Raw genomic sequence first — 17,837 nt, 5'->3', positions numbered from 1 at the left:
TCCCCAGGTAGGGATTTTTCCCTGAAGGTAGGGAGGGAATAAAACACCTTAACTAAGTGCCAGGTGGGTAATTAATCACTTTAACCATGAGCAATCACACTTAAGCTACATAATATTTACTTAGGATAATCTCCTTCAGTTACTTCCTTGTAGCTTAATAGAATAATAGAGTAACCTTGGAATGGAGATAAGAAACGCCCTAACCTTTGGAATAGAATTTATAGGATTAAAATCAACTGGTATAAATACAGATGTAAGAAGACAGAACTTGGCCTTTTTGGTTTGAGAAGCAATCACTTCTCTTCCAGGATTGTTCCGAGCCAGGTGGACTGGCAGGCTCAGAGAGCAAGAGTCTCCAGGTTCCAGACACTGCCTCCACTTCCGAAAGTTTTGGAAATCTTGTCTCCAGATTGCTGGAATTGACTTGCTCAACCGACTCATACCCTCTCAGTGGAGACAAAGAGAAGTAATGCTTTGTGCTGAATCAAAGCATCGTGGAAAGAACCAGTGATACTCTGTCTTTGAGGTTCCTAAGACTTCTGAAGATAAGAAGTTAGAGGAATATACATTTTCTTTTGAACTTTTATAACAACTATTTGCTCTAGTTGTGAAGTCCAGGACTGCTGGGGGTGTGAGTGACAAGTATTACAAGTGGCCTTATTCCAAGTCCAGAAATCCCTCAGCCAGATTCTTATTTTATACAGAGTCCTGAAATGACAGGAAACATGCCAACTCAGTCCCTCTTAGTGTATATGGATGGACCGGAAGTTACTGGCAATTCTCTTGGCAGCCAGATGGAGCTAGATGATGCCATGTCAGTAAAAGGGACCACCACTGTTCCTTTCAGAGCCACGCAAGAGAAGAGCATCATCCAAATCGAAGGCTACACGCCCTTGGAATGCATGTTCTGCAGGCAGACCTTCACCCACTCTGAAGACCTCAGTAAGCACGTGCTGCTGCAGCACCGGCCCATCCTCTGTGAGCCCTCAGTTCTGTGCGTGGAAGCAGAGTATCTCAGCCCTCTAGATAAAGGCCAGGTGCAAACAGAACCCCCCAAGGACAAGAGTGGCAAAGAGAATGAAGACCTGAGCTGTGAAGTGTGTGGGCAGACGTTCAGAGTTGCGTTTGACCTGGCGATCCACATGAAGAAACACAAGGACTCTTTCACCTATGGGTGTCACGTGTGTGGACGGAGGTTCAAGGTGCCCTGGTTTCTGAAGAGCCACATGCGAACACACAGCGACAAGTCGGGGGACAAGAGCAAGCTGCAGCAGGGCTTGGAAAGCCCGGTCACCATCAACGAGGTTGTCCAGGAGCAGGCTGCGGAGAGCATCTCCTCTCCTTTCAAGATGTGCATGGTTTGTGGCTTCCTATTTCCAAATATAGAAAGTCTCATTGAGCACAGGAAGATACACACCAAAGACAAGGCTTCTGGTGACAGCAGTCCCCAGGCAGACTCTCAGCAGACGGGGATGTCAGCCCCAAGAGACGAGTTCCTGCAGTTCTTAAACCTCAGACCCAAAGCTCAGCCTGAAACCGGGAAGCAGCCCACCGGATGGATACCTCAGCTCGACCCATTCACCACCTGCCAGGCCTGGCAGCTGGCCACCAAGGGCAAAATCGCCATCTGCCGGGAGGCGAAGGAGCAGCCCAGGCAGGAAGGGAGCACCGACAATGATGATTCGGACAAAGAAAAGCTTGGAGAAGTCTGGAACGAGAGTAAAAGCCATCCCGAAGGTTCTGCAAAGTCCAGCTCCAGTAAGACCGGTTGTACAGGCCTAGCACAGGATAAGGAGAAGCCTAGACATGCCAACGGTGAAGTGCCTCCTGGGGACGCGGACCCCAAGTTGTCCAGTAAGAGTAAGAAGTCCACGCATTGCTCTGAGTGTGGCAAGGTGTTCAGAACCTACCGCCAGCTGGTCCTGCACTCGAGAGTCCACAAGAAGGACCAGAGGACAGATGCTGAGTCGCCCACCATGTCTGTGGACGGCCAGCAGCTCAGGACGTGCTCTCCAAACCTAGCCGGCACCCTGGATGAAAACGGAGCCACAGAGCGAGAAGGAGGCTCTGAAGATGGATCCGCGGACGAACCTCCCAAAGGCCTCCATCTGGATCAAAATGATGATGGAGGCAAAATAAAGCATCTGACATCCTCAAGAGAATGTAGTTACTGTGGAAAGCTTTTCCGCTCAAACTATGACCTCAACATTCATCTCAGAGTGCATACGGATGAAAAACCATACAAATGTGAATTTTGTGACTATGCTGCAGCCCAGAAGACCTCTCTACAGTATCACTTGGAGAGACACCACAAAGATAAGCAGGTCGATGTGGCCGCTGAGGTCAAGAGCGAAGGGAAAAACCAGGAAGCAGAAGATGTAATACTCATCGCCAACAGTGCGCAAACCAGAAATTTGAAAAGATTTTTCGATGGTGCCACAGATGTGAAAGGCAGCCCACCTGCCAAGCAACCTAAGGGGATGGCCCCTGCCTTTCAGAATGTTCTGGGCAGCACTGTCCTCTCGCCAGTGCACAAAGATACTCAGGATTTCAAGAAAAATGCAACTGGAGTTAGTGCTGATCAGCTAGGCAGACACTCTGTCCCTGCTTATTTGGACATGTTAAAGAACAGACCAGCGCCCGAAGCTCAGGCCATCAACCTCCCTCGCAGAGCAGAAGTGGCTGCTCCCCCTCATCCTCACCCAGATGCCACTGCCGCCCACAAGGACGAGGCTGGCCTCAAAGAGAAGGCAGAGGTGGCAGCAGACAGTAGAGTGGAGCCCAGCATGGACTGTCAAGAGAAACCTTTAAATTTAGCCCTCGGGGCGCTTCACAGTTGCCAGGCAATTTCTTTGAGCAAGAGTTTAATCCCAAGTATCACCTGCCCATTTTGTACTTTCAAGACCTTTTATCCAGAAGTGTTAATGATGCATCAGAGACTGGAGCATAAATACAATCCCGACAGTCACAAAAACTGTAGAAACAAGTCTTGGCTTAGAAACAGACCCACTAGCTGTCCACCACCTCTAGTGGGAGAAGACCTGCCTTCCTTGTCCAGTTTCCCCAAGCCCAAGGCCACCTTCCCAGCCCAGTCCAAGACCCTGCCATCCGAGAAGGGGAAGCCGGGCCCCTCAGGCCCAGGCAAGACCCCTCTGGCCTCAGGGACTGACTCTAGCACTTTAGCCCCCAGTAACCTGGAGTTGCACAGGCCACAGCCCAGCATCGGGGCGCAGGGGGCTCCAGCCTCCAGGCAGCAGCCCTCGGAGATGTTTTCTGAAAGCGGAGTTTCTCCTGTCCCAGAGAAGACCCAAAGGCCAGAGATGAAGTTCAAAGCCCCGGTGGTTTCCGGGTCCCAGCCCTCGAGCAGCAGCACCATCCATGGCTCGGCCGATTTCACAGCCAAGCACGATGGCCTGTGGGCGCCCCCGGGAAGAGACTACTTCTGTGGCCGCAGCGCAGGTGTTGCCGGCCTGGAGCTCGGAGAGCCGCTTCCCAAGAGGCCGAAAGCCGGGCCCTTCGTCCTGGGTGCAGAGCAGCCGGGGCCCCACGACCAAAGGGTCCTTGACCTGCCCAAGTACCTGGTGGACCCCGGAACCACAGGGCTGCTGCCCCAGAAGTACGCGTTCCCTCCGTTGGAGGTGCTGCCCTCCAAGCCGGGGTTCCTGGCATCAGGCGAGATGGACTCCGAGGATGTGCTGACCTTACACTAGCCCTAAGGCGGGCCCGGGCCGCTCTACACCTGCGCCCCGCGCTTCGCTGGAAGGAAAAAGGCCTGTGTCTTAGCAACATTGATCTAGCAGCATGCTTCCAAAGAGAAACTATGAGAATTTTATTGGGAATGCACATTCGCGGCCAAAGGACAAGAAAACTTCATTTCCTATTTTGGGAAAGAAAGGTCTTGATGGATGGATGTGTGCTCCATAAAGTTGAGTCAGTTCATCCTTCAAGAAAGAGAGTGGTGAAAGCGACTGAAATATTCTGTGAGGTCTGTACACACGCGCAAGGAGCACCACGTGCTGCAAAGTGGTTCTGTTAACTTTTGTACCAAATAGCAATAAAAACTATAGCTGGAACAGTTGAGTTGTGTACAAATGTAGACGGGAAATCTCTATTTTGTCCCTGAATAATATTTTTTTTTGTTTAGAATTGACCAAATAAACAGAGTTTTCGCATACTTGAGCGCTGCTGAAAAGAATCATTTGGGCTGATGGTGGGTGGGGAGAAAGTATATAATGCTTGCACCTCAGGTAAAATCTGTACATATATAAGTTGTACCTGCTTGTTTCAATTCCCTGCGCCTCCTTTTCCTCATGTAGCTCCTCACTCTGAGCAGTTCCTGCTATTTGTGCGCTTTCCTTTAAGATGTACGTTTTAGAAAATTTTTTTGATGCTTTGCATTATGTTAAATTGTCCGCAGTTTGTTGTCTTAAAATTTGTTAATGGAAGTATTGATTCTCTGTGACTATTGCTGCGTATGTCAAGGTCAGCTACTCCGATTTGGTGCCCTTTTGTTACAAATGTAAGGGTGTCGCCCAGAAGGAGGCGCTCCATGGTCCCCTCTGGGGAGTGGGTGTCTGAGGGCAGTGCTTCCTCTCTGAGCAGCCAGCTGTCCGCACACCCACCAAAGTGTATGTGGAGCTACTCAAACTAGTCTCCTCTCAAATGAATCATTTTTGTTGGAAAAGTCAGTTTTTTTAGGTGTTTGCTTAAATTTGTAGATACAAAATTAAACGCTAAATTATACATGGTACAGATATTGGACGCAATTTTCAAGGAAATTAAAGTTTGGGGGAAATTTTTAGGTTTGTATTGGAAGTCAGTGCATCTGCATTGGGGTCAACAGTGGGCATATTCAGACACGTTGGTTCTGAATAAGAACTTCTGGCCCGAGCCTTCTGGTAACCGGGGAAGAAGTGGCCTGCTTCTAGACTTTGGTTGTCTTCCCATTTTTGATTTCAAAGCAACAGCATTTTCTCAGTACACATGCAATTTGGGTTTTAAAGAGAATAGAGCCACCAGTTGGCCAACTGGATGTTTTAAATTCCCGCCCCTTAATTTGTAGTTTGTAGCTGAGTTCTCCAGCAACCCCTGGGTTTAACATTTTACTCAGAAAACTGTTTGAAAAATAATTTTGCACTGTTAATGTTTCTTGTCTTAAGGTTAAAGTCCTAAAATAATCTTGATTTTTTTTTTTTTGGTGGGGGGGTTTGTTTTGTTTTCATTATGCAACGTGAACGGGAAGTCTTAACTCCCGTGTGACAGGGAGACCGGCCTGAGATCAGTCTGCTGGCCTCCTAGCGAAGTGCTTCATGTCAGGAAAGCGTACACTATTAACCCCTTTTCCTGCTCACAAGCTGAGCCATATGTACATAATCTAGATTTTTGTTTCCATAGTTTTGCACTATTATAGCCTATTTTTGAAGATGAACACATTTGAGAAGATGATTGACTTGATCATTGCTAATCTGATGAGTGTTACAGAAAGCTCGCTCTGACTATAACTGTAAATCTTAACGGGGATACATCATAGTAGAGGGCTGAAACTTAAATCTTTATTTAAAAAAATCACCAAACCTATGTGAAAACAAGTCAGTTCATGTTATGCTGAAATTTCTGGGTTTTCATATTTCTCCTTCCTAACCACATTTCTAAAAGTATAAAAATACCAGTTTTTTTTTTCTTTTTCACAGCCTTTGTAGTCCAAAATATGCTGTTAATATTTTTGTCCATCAGTATTAACTATTGGAATACTACTGGTTTTGTATGTTTTTTTCTTTGGGACAACAGTACATATAATAGAGGTACAATCTGTTGGATTTTTGTTCATGTATTTATTTCATTCCAGTTTGATTTATTTTAATTGTTGATACTTAAGTTGTCAAACAGTAGATGTTACTTTTTTATTTATGATATATTTCAGCTTAAAATGATGTTATTATATGTGGATGTATATATAGATTTGGTGTTTTGCAAAAAAATAAAAAATAAAATAAAAATACGGAACTTGGCTTGAGAACCTGGCAGGAGAATCTCGCTATGCTGAGCAACTGAACGCAGTTTCCATGTCATTCTTTCTTTGCCAAGTCTGTCCACACCTTTGGGAACCCGTGGACCTGCTGGGGCAGGACCCCAACAGATGGCTCCAGAACAGGATTCCGCTAGGTAATCCCCCCCCATTGAGAACCCCCACACTTGAGACGGACAGTACTCCACCAGGGTGCTGAATACCCCCCTATAGAGGATAAGTAGGGTAAGAAGGTGGATAGTACAGAACTTAGATTGAGAAGATGTGCCATACTGAGTCTAAAGAAAAAGAAGACTGTGTATTGAACTTTTGATTGAGAAGATGTGCCATACTGAGTCCAAAGAAAAAGAAGACTCTGTATTGAACTTTTGATTGAGAAGATGTGCCATATAGGGTCTAAAGAAAAAAAAGACTCCGTATTGAACTTTTAACACATATGCTTGCTAGCAGAGGAGTTAAGGTTACTCCCAGTCAGACAGAACGTTTTATACAAGAAGTATGTCCATGATTTTCTGAGGAAGGAAACTTAAATGTAAAGTCATGGGAGAAGGTAGGCCCAAGGAGCCTTATCCTTAACCCCACTGCAGCCTTTCCACCCCGGGAAAATGCAGGATTGGCAAGCTGTCCCTGGGGTGATAGAACAGGACTCAGGTAATAGAGGAAAGCGCCAATCCTACTCTTAAAATGGATACAAGAGAGCATTTGGGGTTTTTCTTTTTAATGCCTGCTTTGGATTGAGTAAATGCAGTTTATTTAGTTTTAACACATCAAAGTTAGCTCTTGACACAAAAAGAAAAACTGAGAATTCCATCAATATAAACCTTTTCTATAAAAACAAGGGGGAGAAGAATGTTATATGTTAAATTTTTAAAAAATACAATGCAGAGGGTTGTACAGCAGCCAAAAGGCATCGGGCCTCCTGTACAATAGCCTCTGCTGACTCAGCCTGGTAGAAGAATACACAAACCAGGAAGAGTTTTACCAGATCTAGTAATGATGTGGGGAAGAGGTTGTGTTTTGTATCTTTCCAGAAGGAGCGGACTCTGCCTCCCTCCTGGGGACGGTCACCCTGGGAGGCCGAGTTAGCACACTTGACCAGTGCCCGTCGGCAGCAGATGTGCAGCCCTGAGCTGGAACGGACTGTCCATTGGGAGGATCACATGTGCCTCCTTTTTGTCTGTCCATATGTCCCAGCTTTGCCCCACTTCTCCTTTCCCTTTTCTTTTTTAATCTGACTACTTGTTTGCTGGTTCTTTGGCCATTTCTCTTTCTCTCCTGAACACAGCCTTTTCTAGAATCTCTCTGCCTTATTGTTCCAGGAAGGGCACCTCCGTTTTCTGCCATGAATGGGGGTGTCTGGCATATGACCCATACGTGGAGTGGTCTTGTGCCAAGAGCCTTACATCCTGGGCTGAGAAAGCCCTGTCCTGGGACTACATGCTGAGAAGCCGTTCCTCACTTGTCCTGTATTGGCCCCTCTTGCCCTTGTGTCAAGACGGACCCTCTTCTCACAGTCCATTTGCAGGCGAGGGAAGCCCAAGGCAGGTGCTGGGCCTGGAGGCCACGGGGGCATCGGCTACCAAGGAGACAGAACTGAACCTCTTGCAGTGGGGCGCTGTTCCTCCCTCATTTGCACACCTCACATCACCCTGCTTGGCCCCGGAGGATGGCTGGTTAGCCAGAGACGGGTAAGATTCCTCAGGGAAGGAACAACCTAAGACAGGCACAGTCGCAGAGGGGCCATCAGGAGACAACTTGGGGGTCAACAGAGGTGGGGCACAGACCCTCACCCCCACCAACTTTGCAGAGGCCTGAACCCTCACCCCTTATTAGGGAGGTCTCCTACCCCCATGGCTGCTTCGCTTCCCACACCCAGCTCAGATCGGGACCCAGGTAAAGAGAGAGACTGGCTGAAGCAGCTGCCCTCTCACTGCAACAGGACTTGTTTCCCATTTCTACCTTGGACCACAGGGAAAGGGGCAGCTGAAGGAAAGGGCTCTGTCAGGATGCTGCCTTCTTCCCTTTCTACTCCCTCTTTTTTCTAAACACTTCCCTGCCTTATAGTTCTTTTGCTTTCTCTTCTTGTTATCTCTACTACCCTCCATCTCCGCCTCATCCTCCTCCCCAGTATCATCCATATCAGCCAACGCAGAGGGCACAGCTGGTTCCTCCCCAGATTCCACACCACCCTCAAGCACAGCCCTGATGGAGCCATGATCCAGCCATTCAACACGCTGACATTTCGGGAAGCTCATCACCAGTGACACCACCCACTAGCCAGATCAACAAAGACAACCAAACTACCGACTTTTGGACATCTAAAATCCTTGACTGAAGAGGCCAGCAACCTTCTACAAGGCTCTGTGTGCACTCCATCCACTATGTTTATTGCTATGCTTGCTATCATTGCTTGTCAGTCTTCTTCCAAGTCTTAAACAACCCAATCTGGGAGGTGGCCGCTGATTTACACACGTTATCATTTAAAAAATAAAAAAGGGGGATTTGCCAGAAGCCGGTCCATCCTTGCTGCTTGACACAGTCTCTGCAGGGAAGGAACATCTGCACAGCATATGTTTCAAGGGACCTGGCATATATGGCATACTGTTCTTAATATGCTCCTCTTCTTAGAGCTATGAGTTTTGACCAAGGTCACCTCTCCAAGAAAGGTTGTTTCCCCAGGTAGGGATTTTTCCCTGAAGGTAGGGAGGGAATAAAACACCTTAACTAAGTGCCAGGTGGGTAATTAATCACTTTAACCATGAGCAATCACACTTAAGCTACATAATCTTTACTTAGGATAATCTCCTTCAGTTACTTCCTTGTAGCTTAATAGAATAATAGAGTAACCTTGGAATGGAGATAAGAAACGCCCTAACCTTTGGAATAGAATTTATAGGATTAAAATCAACTGGTATAAATACAGATGTAAGAAGACAGAACTTGGCCTTTTTGGTTTGAGAAGCAATCACTTCTCTTCCAGGATTGTTCCGAGCCAGGTGGACTGGCAGGCTCAGAGAGCAAGAGTCTCCAGGTTCCAGACACTGCCTCCACTTCCGAAAGTTTTGGAAATCTTGTCTGCAGATTTGCTGGAATTGACTTGCTCAACCGACTCATTCCCTCACAGTGGAGACAAAGAGAAGTAGTGCTTTGTGCTGAATCAAAGCATTGCGGAAAGAACCAGTGACACTCTGTCATTGAGCTTCCTAAGACTTCTGAAGATAAGAAGTTAGAGGAATATACATTTTCTTTTGAACTTTTATAACAACTATTTGCTCTAGTTTTGAAGTCCAGGACTGCTGGGGGTGTGAGTGACAAGTATTACAAGTGGCCTTATTCCAAGTCCAGAAATCCCTCAGCCAGATTCTTATTTTATACAGAGTCCTGAAATGACAGGATACATGCCAACTCAATCCCACTTAGTGTATATGGATGGACCAGAAGTTACTGGCAATTCTCTTGGCAGCCAGATGGAGCTAGATGATGCCATGTCAGTAAAAGGGACCACCACTGTTCCTTTCAGAGCCACGCAAGAGAAGAGCATCATCCAAATCGAAGGCTACACGCCCTTGGAATGCATGTTCTGCAGGCAGACCTTCACCCACTCTGAAGACCTCAGTAAGCACGTGCTGCTGCAGCACCGGCCCATCCTCTGTGAGCCCTCAGTTCTGTGCGTGGAAGCAGAGTATCTCAGCCCTCTAGATAAAGGCCAGGTGCAAACAGAACCCCGCAAGGACAAGAGTGGCAAAGAGAATGAAGACCTGAGCTGTGAGGTGTGTGGGCAGACGTTCAGAGTTGCGTTTGACCTGGCGATCCACATGAAGAAACACAAGGACTCTTTCACCTATGGGTGTCACGTGTGTGGACGGAGGTTCAAGGTGCCCTGGTTTCTGAAGAGCCACATGCGAACACACAGCGACAAGTCGGGGGACAAGAGCAAGCTGCAGCAGGGCTTGGAAAGCCCGGTCACCATCAACGAGGTTGTCCAGGAGCAGGCTGCGGAGAGCATCTCCTATCCTTTCAAGATGTGCATGGTTTGTGGCTTCCTATTTCCAAATATAGAAAGTCTCATTGAGCACAGGAAGATACACACCAAAGACAAGGCTTCTGGTGACAGCAGTCCCCAGGCAGACTCTCAGCAGACGGGGATGTCAGCCCCAAGAGACGAGTTCCTGCAGTTCTTAAACCTCAGACCCAAAGCTCAGCCTGAAACCGGGAAGCAGCCCACCGGATGGATACCTCAGCTCGACCCATTCACCACCTGCCAGGCCTGGCAGCTGGCCACCAAGGGCGAAATCGCCATCTGCCGGGAGGCGAAGGAGCAGCCCAGGCAGGAAGGGAGCACCGACAATGATGATTCGGACAAAGAAAAGCTTGGAGAAGTCTGGAACGGGAGTAAAAGCCATCCCAAAGGTTCTGCAAAGTCCAGATCCAGTAAGACCGGTTGTACAGGCCTAGCACAAGATAAGGAGAAGCCTAGACATGCCAACGGTGAAGTGCCTCCTGGGGACGCGGACCCCAAGTTGTCCAGTAAGAGTAAGAAGTCCACGCATTGCTCTGAGTGTGGCAAGGTGTTCAGAACCTACCGCCAGCTGGTCCTGCACTCGAGAGTCCACAAGAAGGACCAGAGGACAGATGCTGAGTCGCCCACCATGTCTGTGGATGGCCAGCAGCTCAGGACGTGCTCTCCAGACCTAGCCGGCACCCTGGATGAAAACGGAGCCACAGAGCGAGAAGGAGGCTCTGAAGATGGATTCGCGGACGGACTTCCCGAAGGCCTCCATCTGGATCAAAATGATGATGGAGGCAAAATAAAGCATCTGACATCCTCAAGAGAATGTAGTTACTGTGGAAAGTTTTTCCGCTCAAACTATGACCTCAACATTCATCTCAGAGTGCATACGGATGAAAAACCATACACATGTGAATTTTGTGACTATGCTGCAGCTCAGAAGACCTCTCTACAGTATCACTTGGAGAGACACCACAAAGATAAGCAGGTCGATGTGGCCGCTGAGGTCAAGAGCGAAGGGAAAAACCAGGAAGCGGAAGATGTACTACTCATTGCCGACAGTGCGCAAACCAGAAATTTGAAAAGATTTTTCGATGGTGCCACAGATGTGAAAGGCAGCCCACCTGCCAAGCAACCTAAGGGGATGGCCCCTGCCTTTCAGAATATTCTGGGCAGCACTGTCCTCTCGCCAGTACACAAAGATATACAGGATTTCAATAAAAATGCAACTGAAGGTAGTGCTGATCAGCTAGGCAGACACTCTGCCCCTGCTTATTTGGACGTGTTAAAGAACAGACCAGCGCCCGAAGCTCAGGCCATCAACCTCCCTCGCAGAGCAGAAGTGGCTGCTCCGCCTCATCCTCACCCAGATGCCACTGCCACCCACAAGGACGAGGCTGGCCTCAAAGAGAAGGCAGAGGTGGCAGCAGACAGCAGAGTGAAGCCCACCATGGACTGTCAAGAGAAACCTTTAAATTTAGCCCTCGGGGCGCTTCACAGTTGCCAGGCAATTTCTTTGAGCAAGAGTTTAATCCCAAGTATCACCTGCCCATTTTGTACTTTCAAGACCTTTTATCCAGAAGTGTTAATGATGCATCAGAGACTGGAGCATAAATACAATCCCGACGGTCACAAAAACTGTAGAAACAAGTCTTGGCTTAGAAACAGACCCACTAGCTGTCCACCACCTCTAGTGGGAGAAGACCTGCCTTCCTTGTCCAGTTTCCCCAAGCCCAAGGCCACCTTCCCAGCCCAGTCCAAGACCCTGCCATCCGAGAAGGGGAAGCCGGGCCCCGCAGGCCCAGGCAAGACTCCTCTGGCCTCAGGGACTGACTCTAGCACTTTAGCCCCCAGTAACCTGGAGTTGCACAGGCCACAGCCCAGCAACGGGGCGCAGGGGGCTCCAGCCTCCAGGCAGCAGCCCTCGGAGATGTTTCCTAAAAGCGGAGTTTCTCCTGTCCCAGAGAAGACCCAAAGGCCAGAGACGAAGTTCAAAGCCCCGGTGGTTTCCGTGTCCCAGCCCTCGAGCAGCAGCACCATCCATGGCTCGGCCGATTTCGCAGCCAAGCACGATGGCCTGTGGGCGCCCCCGGGAAGAGACTACTTCTGTGGCCGCAGCGCAGGTGTTGCCGGCCTGGAGCTCGGAGAGCCGCTTCCCAAGAGGCCGAAAGCCGGGCCCTTCGTCCTGGGTGCAGAGCAGCCGGGGCCCCACGACCAAAGGGTCCTTGACCTGCCCAAGTACCTGGTGGACCCCGGAACCACAGGGCTGCTGCCCCAGAAGTACGCGTTCCCTCCGTTGGAGGTGCTGCCCTCCAAGCCGGGGTTCCTGGCATCAGGCGAGATGGACTCCGAGGATGTGCTGACCTTACACTAGCCCTAAGGCGGGCCCGGGCCGCTCTACACCTGCGCCCCGCGCTTCGCTGGAAGGAAAAAGGCCTGTGTCTTAGCAACATTGATCTAGCAGCATGCTTCCAAAGAGAAACTATGAGAATTTTATTGGGAATGCACATTCGCGGCCAAAGGACAAGAAAACTTCATTTCCTATTTTGGGAAAGAAAGGTCTTGATGGATGGATGTGTGCTCCATAAAGTTGAGTCAGTTCATCCTTCAAGAAAGAGAGTGGTGAAAGCGACTGAAATATTCTGTGAGGTCTGTACACACGCGCAAGGAGCACCACGTGCTGCAAAGTGGTTCTGTTAACTTTTGTACCAAATAGCAATAAAAACTATAGCTGGAACAGTTGAGTTGTGTACAAATGGAGACGAGAAATCTCTGTTTTGTCCCTGAATAATATTTTTTTTCTTTAGAATTGAAAAAATAAGCAGAATTTTTGCATACTTGAGCGCTGCTGAAAAGAATCATTTGGGTTGGGGGGTGGGTGGGGAGAAAGTATATAATGATTGCACCTCAGGTAAAATCTGTACATATATAAGTTGTACCTGCTTGTTTCAATACCCTGCGCCTCCTTTTCCTCATGTAGCTCCTCACTCTGAGCAGTTCCTGCTATTTGTGCTCTTTCATTTAAGATGTATGTTTTAGAAAATTTTTTTTGATGATTTGCATTATGTTAAATTGTCTGCAGTCTGTTGTCTTAAAATTTGTTAATGGAAGTATTGACCCTCTGTGCATATTGCTGCGTATGTCGAGGTCAGCTACTCTGATTTGGTGCCCTTTTGTTACAAATGCCATGGTGTCACCGAGGAGGAGGCGCTCCATGGTCCCTCTGGGGAGTGGGTGTCTGGGGGCAGCGCTTCCTCTCAGAGCAGCCAGCTGCCGGCACACCCACCAAAGTGTATGTGGAGCTACTCAAATTAGTCTCCTCTCAAATGAATCATTTTTGTTGGAAAAGTCAGTTTTTTTAGGTGTTTGCTTAAATTTGTAGATACAAAATTAAACGCTAAATTATACATGATACAGATATTGGAAGCAATTTTCAAGGAAATTAAAGTTTGGGGGAAATTTTTAGGTTTGTATTGGAAGTCAGTGTGTCTGCATTGGGGTCAACAGTGGGCATATTCAGACACGTTGGTTCTGAATAAGAACTTCTGGCCCGAGCCTTCTGGTAACCGGGGAAGAAGTGGCCTGCTTCTAGACTTTGGTTGTCTTCCCATTTTTGATTTTAAAGCAACAGCGTTTTCTCAGTACACATGCAATTTGGGTTTTAAAGAGAATAGAGCCACCAGTTGGCCAACTGGATGTTTTAAATTCCCACCCCTTAATTTGCAGTTTGTAGCTGAGTTCTCTAGCAACCCCTGGGTTTAACATTTTACTCAGAAAACTGTTTGAAAAATAATTTTGCACTGTTAATGTTTCTCGTCTTAAGGTTAAAGTCCTAAAAGAATCTTGATTTTTTTTTTTTTTGGTTTGTTTTGTTTTCATTATGCAATGTGAACGAGAAGTCTTAACTCCCATGTGACAGGGAGACTGGCCTGAGATCATTCTGCTGGCCTTGCAGTGAAGTGCTTTGTATCAGGAAAGCGTACACTATTAACCCCTTTTCCTGCTCACAAGCTGAGCCATATGTACATAATCTAGATTTTTGTTTCCATAGTTTTGCACTTTTATAGCCTATTTTTGAAGATTAACACATTTGCGAAGATGATTGACTTGATCATTGCTAATCTGATGAGTGTTACAGAAAGCTTGCTCTGACTATAAGTGTAAATCTTAAAGGGGATACATCATAGTAGAGGGCTGAAACTTAAACCTTTATTTAAAAAAATCACCAAATCTATGTGAAAACAAGTCAGTTCATGTTATGCTGAAATTATGGGGGTTTTCATATTTCTCCTTCCTAACCACATTGCTAAAAGTATAAAAATACCATTTTTTTTCTTTTTCACAGCCTTTGTAGTCCAAAATATGCTGTTAATATTTTTGTCCATCACTATTAACTATTGGAATACTACTGGTTTTGTATTGGGACAATAGTACATATAATCGAGGTACAATCTGTTGGATTTTTGTTCATGTATTTATTTCATTCCAGTTTGATTTATTTTAATTGTTGATACTTAAGTTGTCAAACAGTAAATGTTACTTGTTTCATTTATGATATATTTCAGCTTAAAGTGATATTATTATATGTAGATGTATATATAGATTTGGTGTTTTCTAAAAAAAATAAAAAATAAAATAAAAAGACAGAACTTGGCTGGAAAACCTGGCGGGAGAATCTCACTATGCTGAGCAACTGAACGCTGTTTCTGTGTCATACCTTCGTCACCAACTCCGTCCACCCCTTTGGGAACCTGTGGACCTGCTGGGGCAGGACCCCAACAGATGGCTCCCGAACATGATTCCGCTAGGTAATCCCCCCCTCCCCCATTGAGAACCCCCACACTCAGGACGGATAGTACTCCACCAGGGTGCTGAAGACCCCCCTATAGAGGATAAGTAGGGTAGGAAGGTGGATAGTACAGAACTTAGATTGAGAAGATGTGCCATACTGAGTCAAAAGAAAGAAGACTCTGTATTGATCTTTAGATTGAGAAGATGTGCCATACTGAGTCCAAAGAAAGAAGACTCTGTATTGATCTTTAGATTGAGAAGATGTGCCATACTGAGTCTAAAGAAAAAAAAGACTCCGTATTGAACTTTTAACACATATACTTGCTAGCAGAGGAGTTAAGGTTACTCCCAGTCAGACAGAACATTTTATACAAGAAGTAAGTCCATGCTTTTCTGAGGAAGGAAAGGTAAATGTAGAGGCATGGGAGAAGGTAGGCCCAAGGAGCCTGATCCTTAACCCCACTGCAGCCTTTCCACCCCGGGAAAGTAAAGGATTGGCAAGCTCTCCCTGGGGTGATAGATCAGGACTCAGGTAATAGAGGAAAGCGCCAATCCTACTCTTAAAATGGATACAAGAGAGCATTTGGGGTTTTTCTTTTTAATGCCTGCTTTGGATTGAGTAAATGCAGTTTATTTAGTTTTAACACATCAAAGTTAGCTCTTGACACAAAAAGAAAAACTGAGAATTCCATCAATATAAACCTTTTCTATAAAAACAAGGGGGAGAAGAATGTTATATGTTAAATTTTTTAAAAACACAATGCAGAGGGTTGTACAGCAGCCAAAAGGCATCGGGCCTCCTGTACAATAGCCTCTGCTGACTCGGCCTGGTAGATGAATACACAAACCAGGAAGAGTTTTACCAGATCTAGTAATGATGTGGGGAAGAGGTTGTGTTTTGTATTTTTCCAGAAGGAGCAGCCTCTGCCTCCCTCCTGGGGACCGTCACCCTGGGAGGCCGAGTTAGCACACTTCACCAGTGCCTGTCGGCAGCAGATGTGCAGCCCTGAGCTGGAACCGCCTGTCCATTGGGAGGATCAAATGTGCCTCCTTTTGTCTGTCCTTATGTCCCAGCTTTGCCCCACTTCTCCTTTCCTTTTTCTTTCTTTTTTATTTTTTTAATCTGACTAATTGTTTGCTGGTTCTTTGCCCTTTCTCTTTCTCTCCTGAACACAGCCTTTTCTAGAATCTCTCTTCCTTATTGTTCCAGGAAGGGCACCTCCCTTTTCTGCCATGACTGGTGGTGTCTGGTATATGCCCCATACATGGAGTTGTCTTGTGTCAAGAGCCTGACATCCTGGGCTGAGAAAGCCCTGTCCCGGGACTACATGCTGACAGGCCATGCCTCCCTTGACCTGTATTGGCCCCTCTTGCCCTTGTGTCAAGGGGGACCGTCTTCTCACAGTCCATTTGCAGGCGAGGGAAGCCCAAGGCAGGTGCTGGGCGTGGAGGCCACGGGGGCATCGGCTACCAAGGAGACAACTGAACCTCTTGCAGTGGGGCGCTGTTCCTCCCTCATTTGCACACCTCACATCACCCTGCTTGGCCCCGGAGGATGGCTGGTTAGCCAGAGACGGGTAAGATTCCTCAGGGAAGGAACATCCTAAGACAGGCACAGTCGCAGAGGGGCCATCAGGAGACAACTTAGGGGTCAACAGAGGTGGGGCACAGACCCTCACCCCCACCAACTTTGCAGAGGCCTGAACCCTCACCCCTTATGAGGGAGGTCTCCTGCCCCCATGGCTGCTTCGCTTCCCACACCCAACTCAGATCGGGACCCAGGTAAAGAGAGAGACTGGCTGAAGCAGCTGCCCTCTCACTGCAACAGGACTTGTTTCCCATTTCTACCTTGGACCACAGGGAAAGGGGCAGCTGAAGGAAAGGGCTCTGTCAGGATGCTGCCTTCTTTCCTTTCTTCTCCCTTTTTTTTCTAAATACTTCCATGCCTTGTAGTTTTTTGCTTTCTCTTCTTTTTCTCTCTACTACCCTTCATCTCCACCCCCTCCTCCTCCTCATCGGTATCATCCATATCAGCTGACCCAGAGGGCACAACTGGCTCCTCCTCGGACGCCCACACCACCATCAAGCATGGCCCTGATGGACCCATGATCCAGCCATTAAACACGCTGACACTTCAGGAAGCCCATCACCAGTGATGCCGCCCACTAGGCAGATCAACAAGGACAACCAAACCACCAACTTGAGGACAGCTAAAATCCTTGACTGAATAGGCCAGCAACCTTCTACAAGGCTCTGTGTGCACTCCATCCACTATGTTTATTGCTATGCTTGCTATCATTGCTTGTCAGTCTTCTTCCAAGTCTTAAACAACCCAATCCAAGAGGTGGCTGCTGATTTACACGCGCTATCATTTACAAAATAAAAAAGGGGGAATTTGCCAGAAGCCGGTCCATCGTTGCTGCTTGACACAGTCTCTGCAGGGAAGAAACATCTGCACAGCATATGTTTCAAGGGACTTGGTGTATATGGCATACTGTTCTTAATATGTTTGCTCCCCTTCCTAGCGCTATGAGTTATAACCAAGGTCACTTCTCTTGAGAAAGGTTGTTTCCCCAGGTGGGGATTTTTCCCTGGAGTTAGGGAGGGAATAAAACACCTTAACTAAGTGCCAGGCGGGTAATCACTTTAACTACGAACAATCCTGCTTAAACTACACAATCTTTACTTAGGATAATCTCCTTCAGATACTTCCTTGTAGCTTAATAGAACAATAGAGTAACCTTGGAGTGGAGATAAGAAATGCCCTAACCTTTGGAATAGAATTGATGGGATTAAAATCAACTGGTATAAATACAGATGTAACAAGACCATAAAGACAGAACTTGGCTGGAGAACCTGGGGGGAGAACCTCGCTATGCTGATCAACTGAATGCTGTCTCTGTGTCATTCCTTCTTCGCCCGCTCCGTCCACACCTTTGGGAACCCCTGCACGTGCTGGGGCAGGACCCCAACAATACAGGAGGTGAAAACCCTGCACTAGCTCACCAGTGA

At 47.2% G+C, this 17,837-nt stretch overlaps 2 protein-coding genes across 2 annotated transcripts; both read left to right on the top strand.

Annotated features, from left to right (window-relative positions):
- Window positions 1–309: 309 nt before the first annotated feature.
- On the top strand, window positions 310–3,924 carry LOC132241407 (zinc finger protein 217-like). The gene is given in 2 exon segments (XM_059710110.1): window positions 310–3,748; window positions 3,750–3,924. Coding segments are annotated over 2 exon segments (3,210 nt in total). The 5' UTR covers window positions 310–713.
- Window positions 3,925–9,184: 5,260 nt separating this feature from the next.
- LOC132241346 (zinc finger protein 217-like) lies at window positions 9,185–12,622 on the top strand. The gene is given in 2 exon segments (XM_059709981.1): window positions 9,185–12,446; window positions 12,448–12,622. Coding segments are annotated over 2 exon segments (3,210 nt in total). The 5' UTR covers window positions 9,185–9,411.
- Window positions 12,623–17,837: the final 5,215 nt, after the last annotated feature.

Source organism: Myotis daubentonii, chromosome 1 (assembly GCF_963259705.1).
Source record: "Myotis daubentonii chromosome 1, mMyoDau2.1, whole genome shotgun sequence".
NCBI lineage: Eukaryota > Metazoa > Chordata > Mammalia > Chiroptera > Vespertilionidae > Myotis > Myotis daubentonii.
Note: the sequence above shows the minus strand (reverse complement) of the source record. Positions and strands in the feature narration are given on the sequence as shown.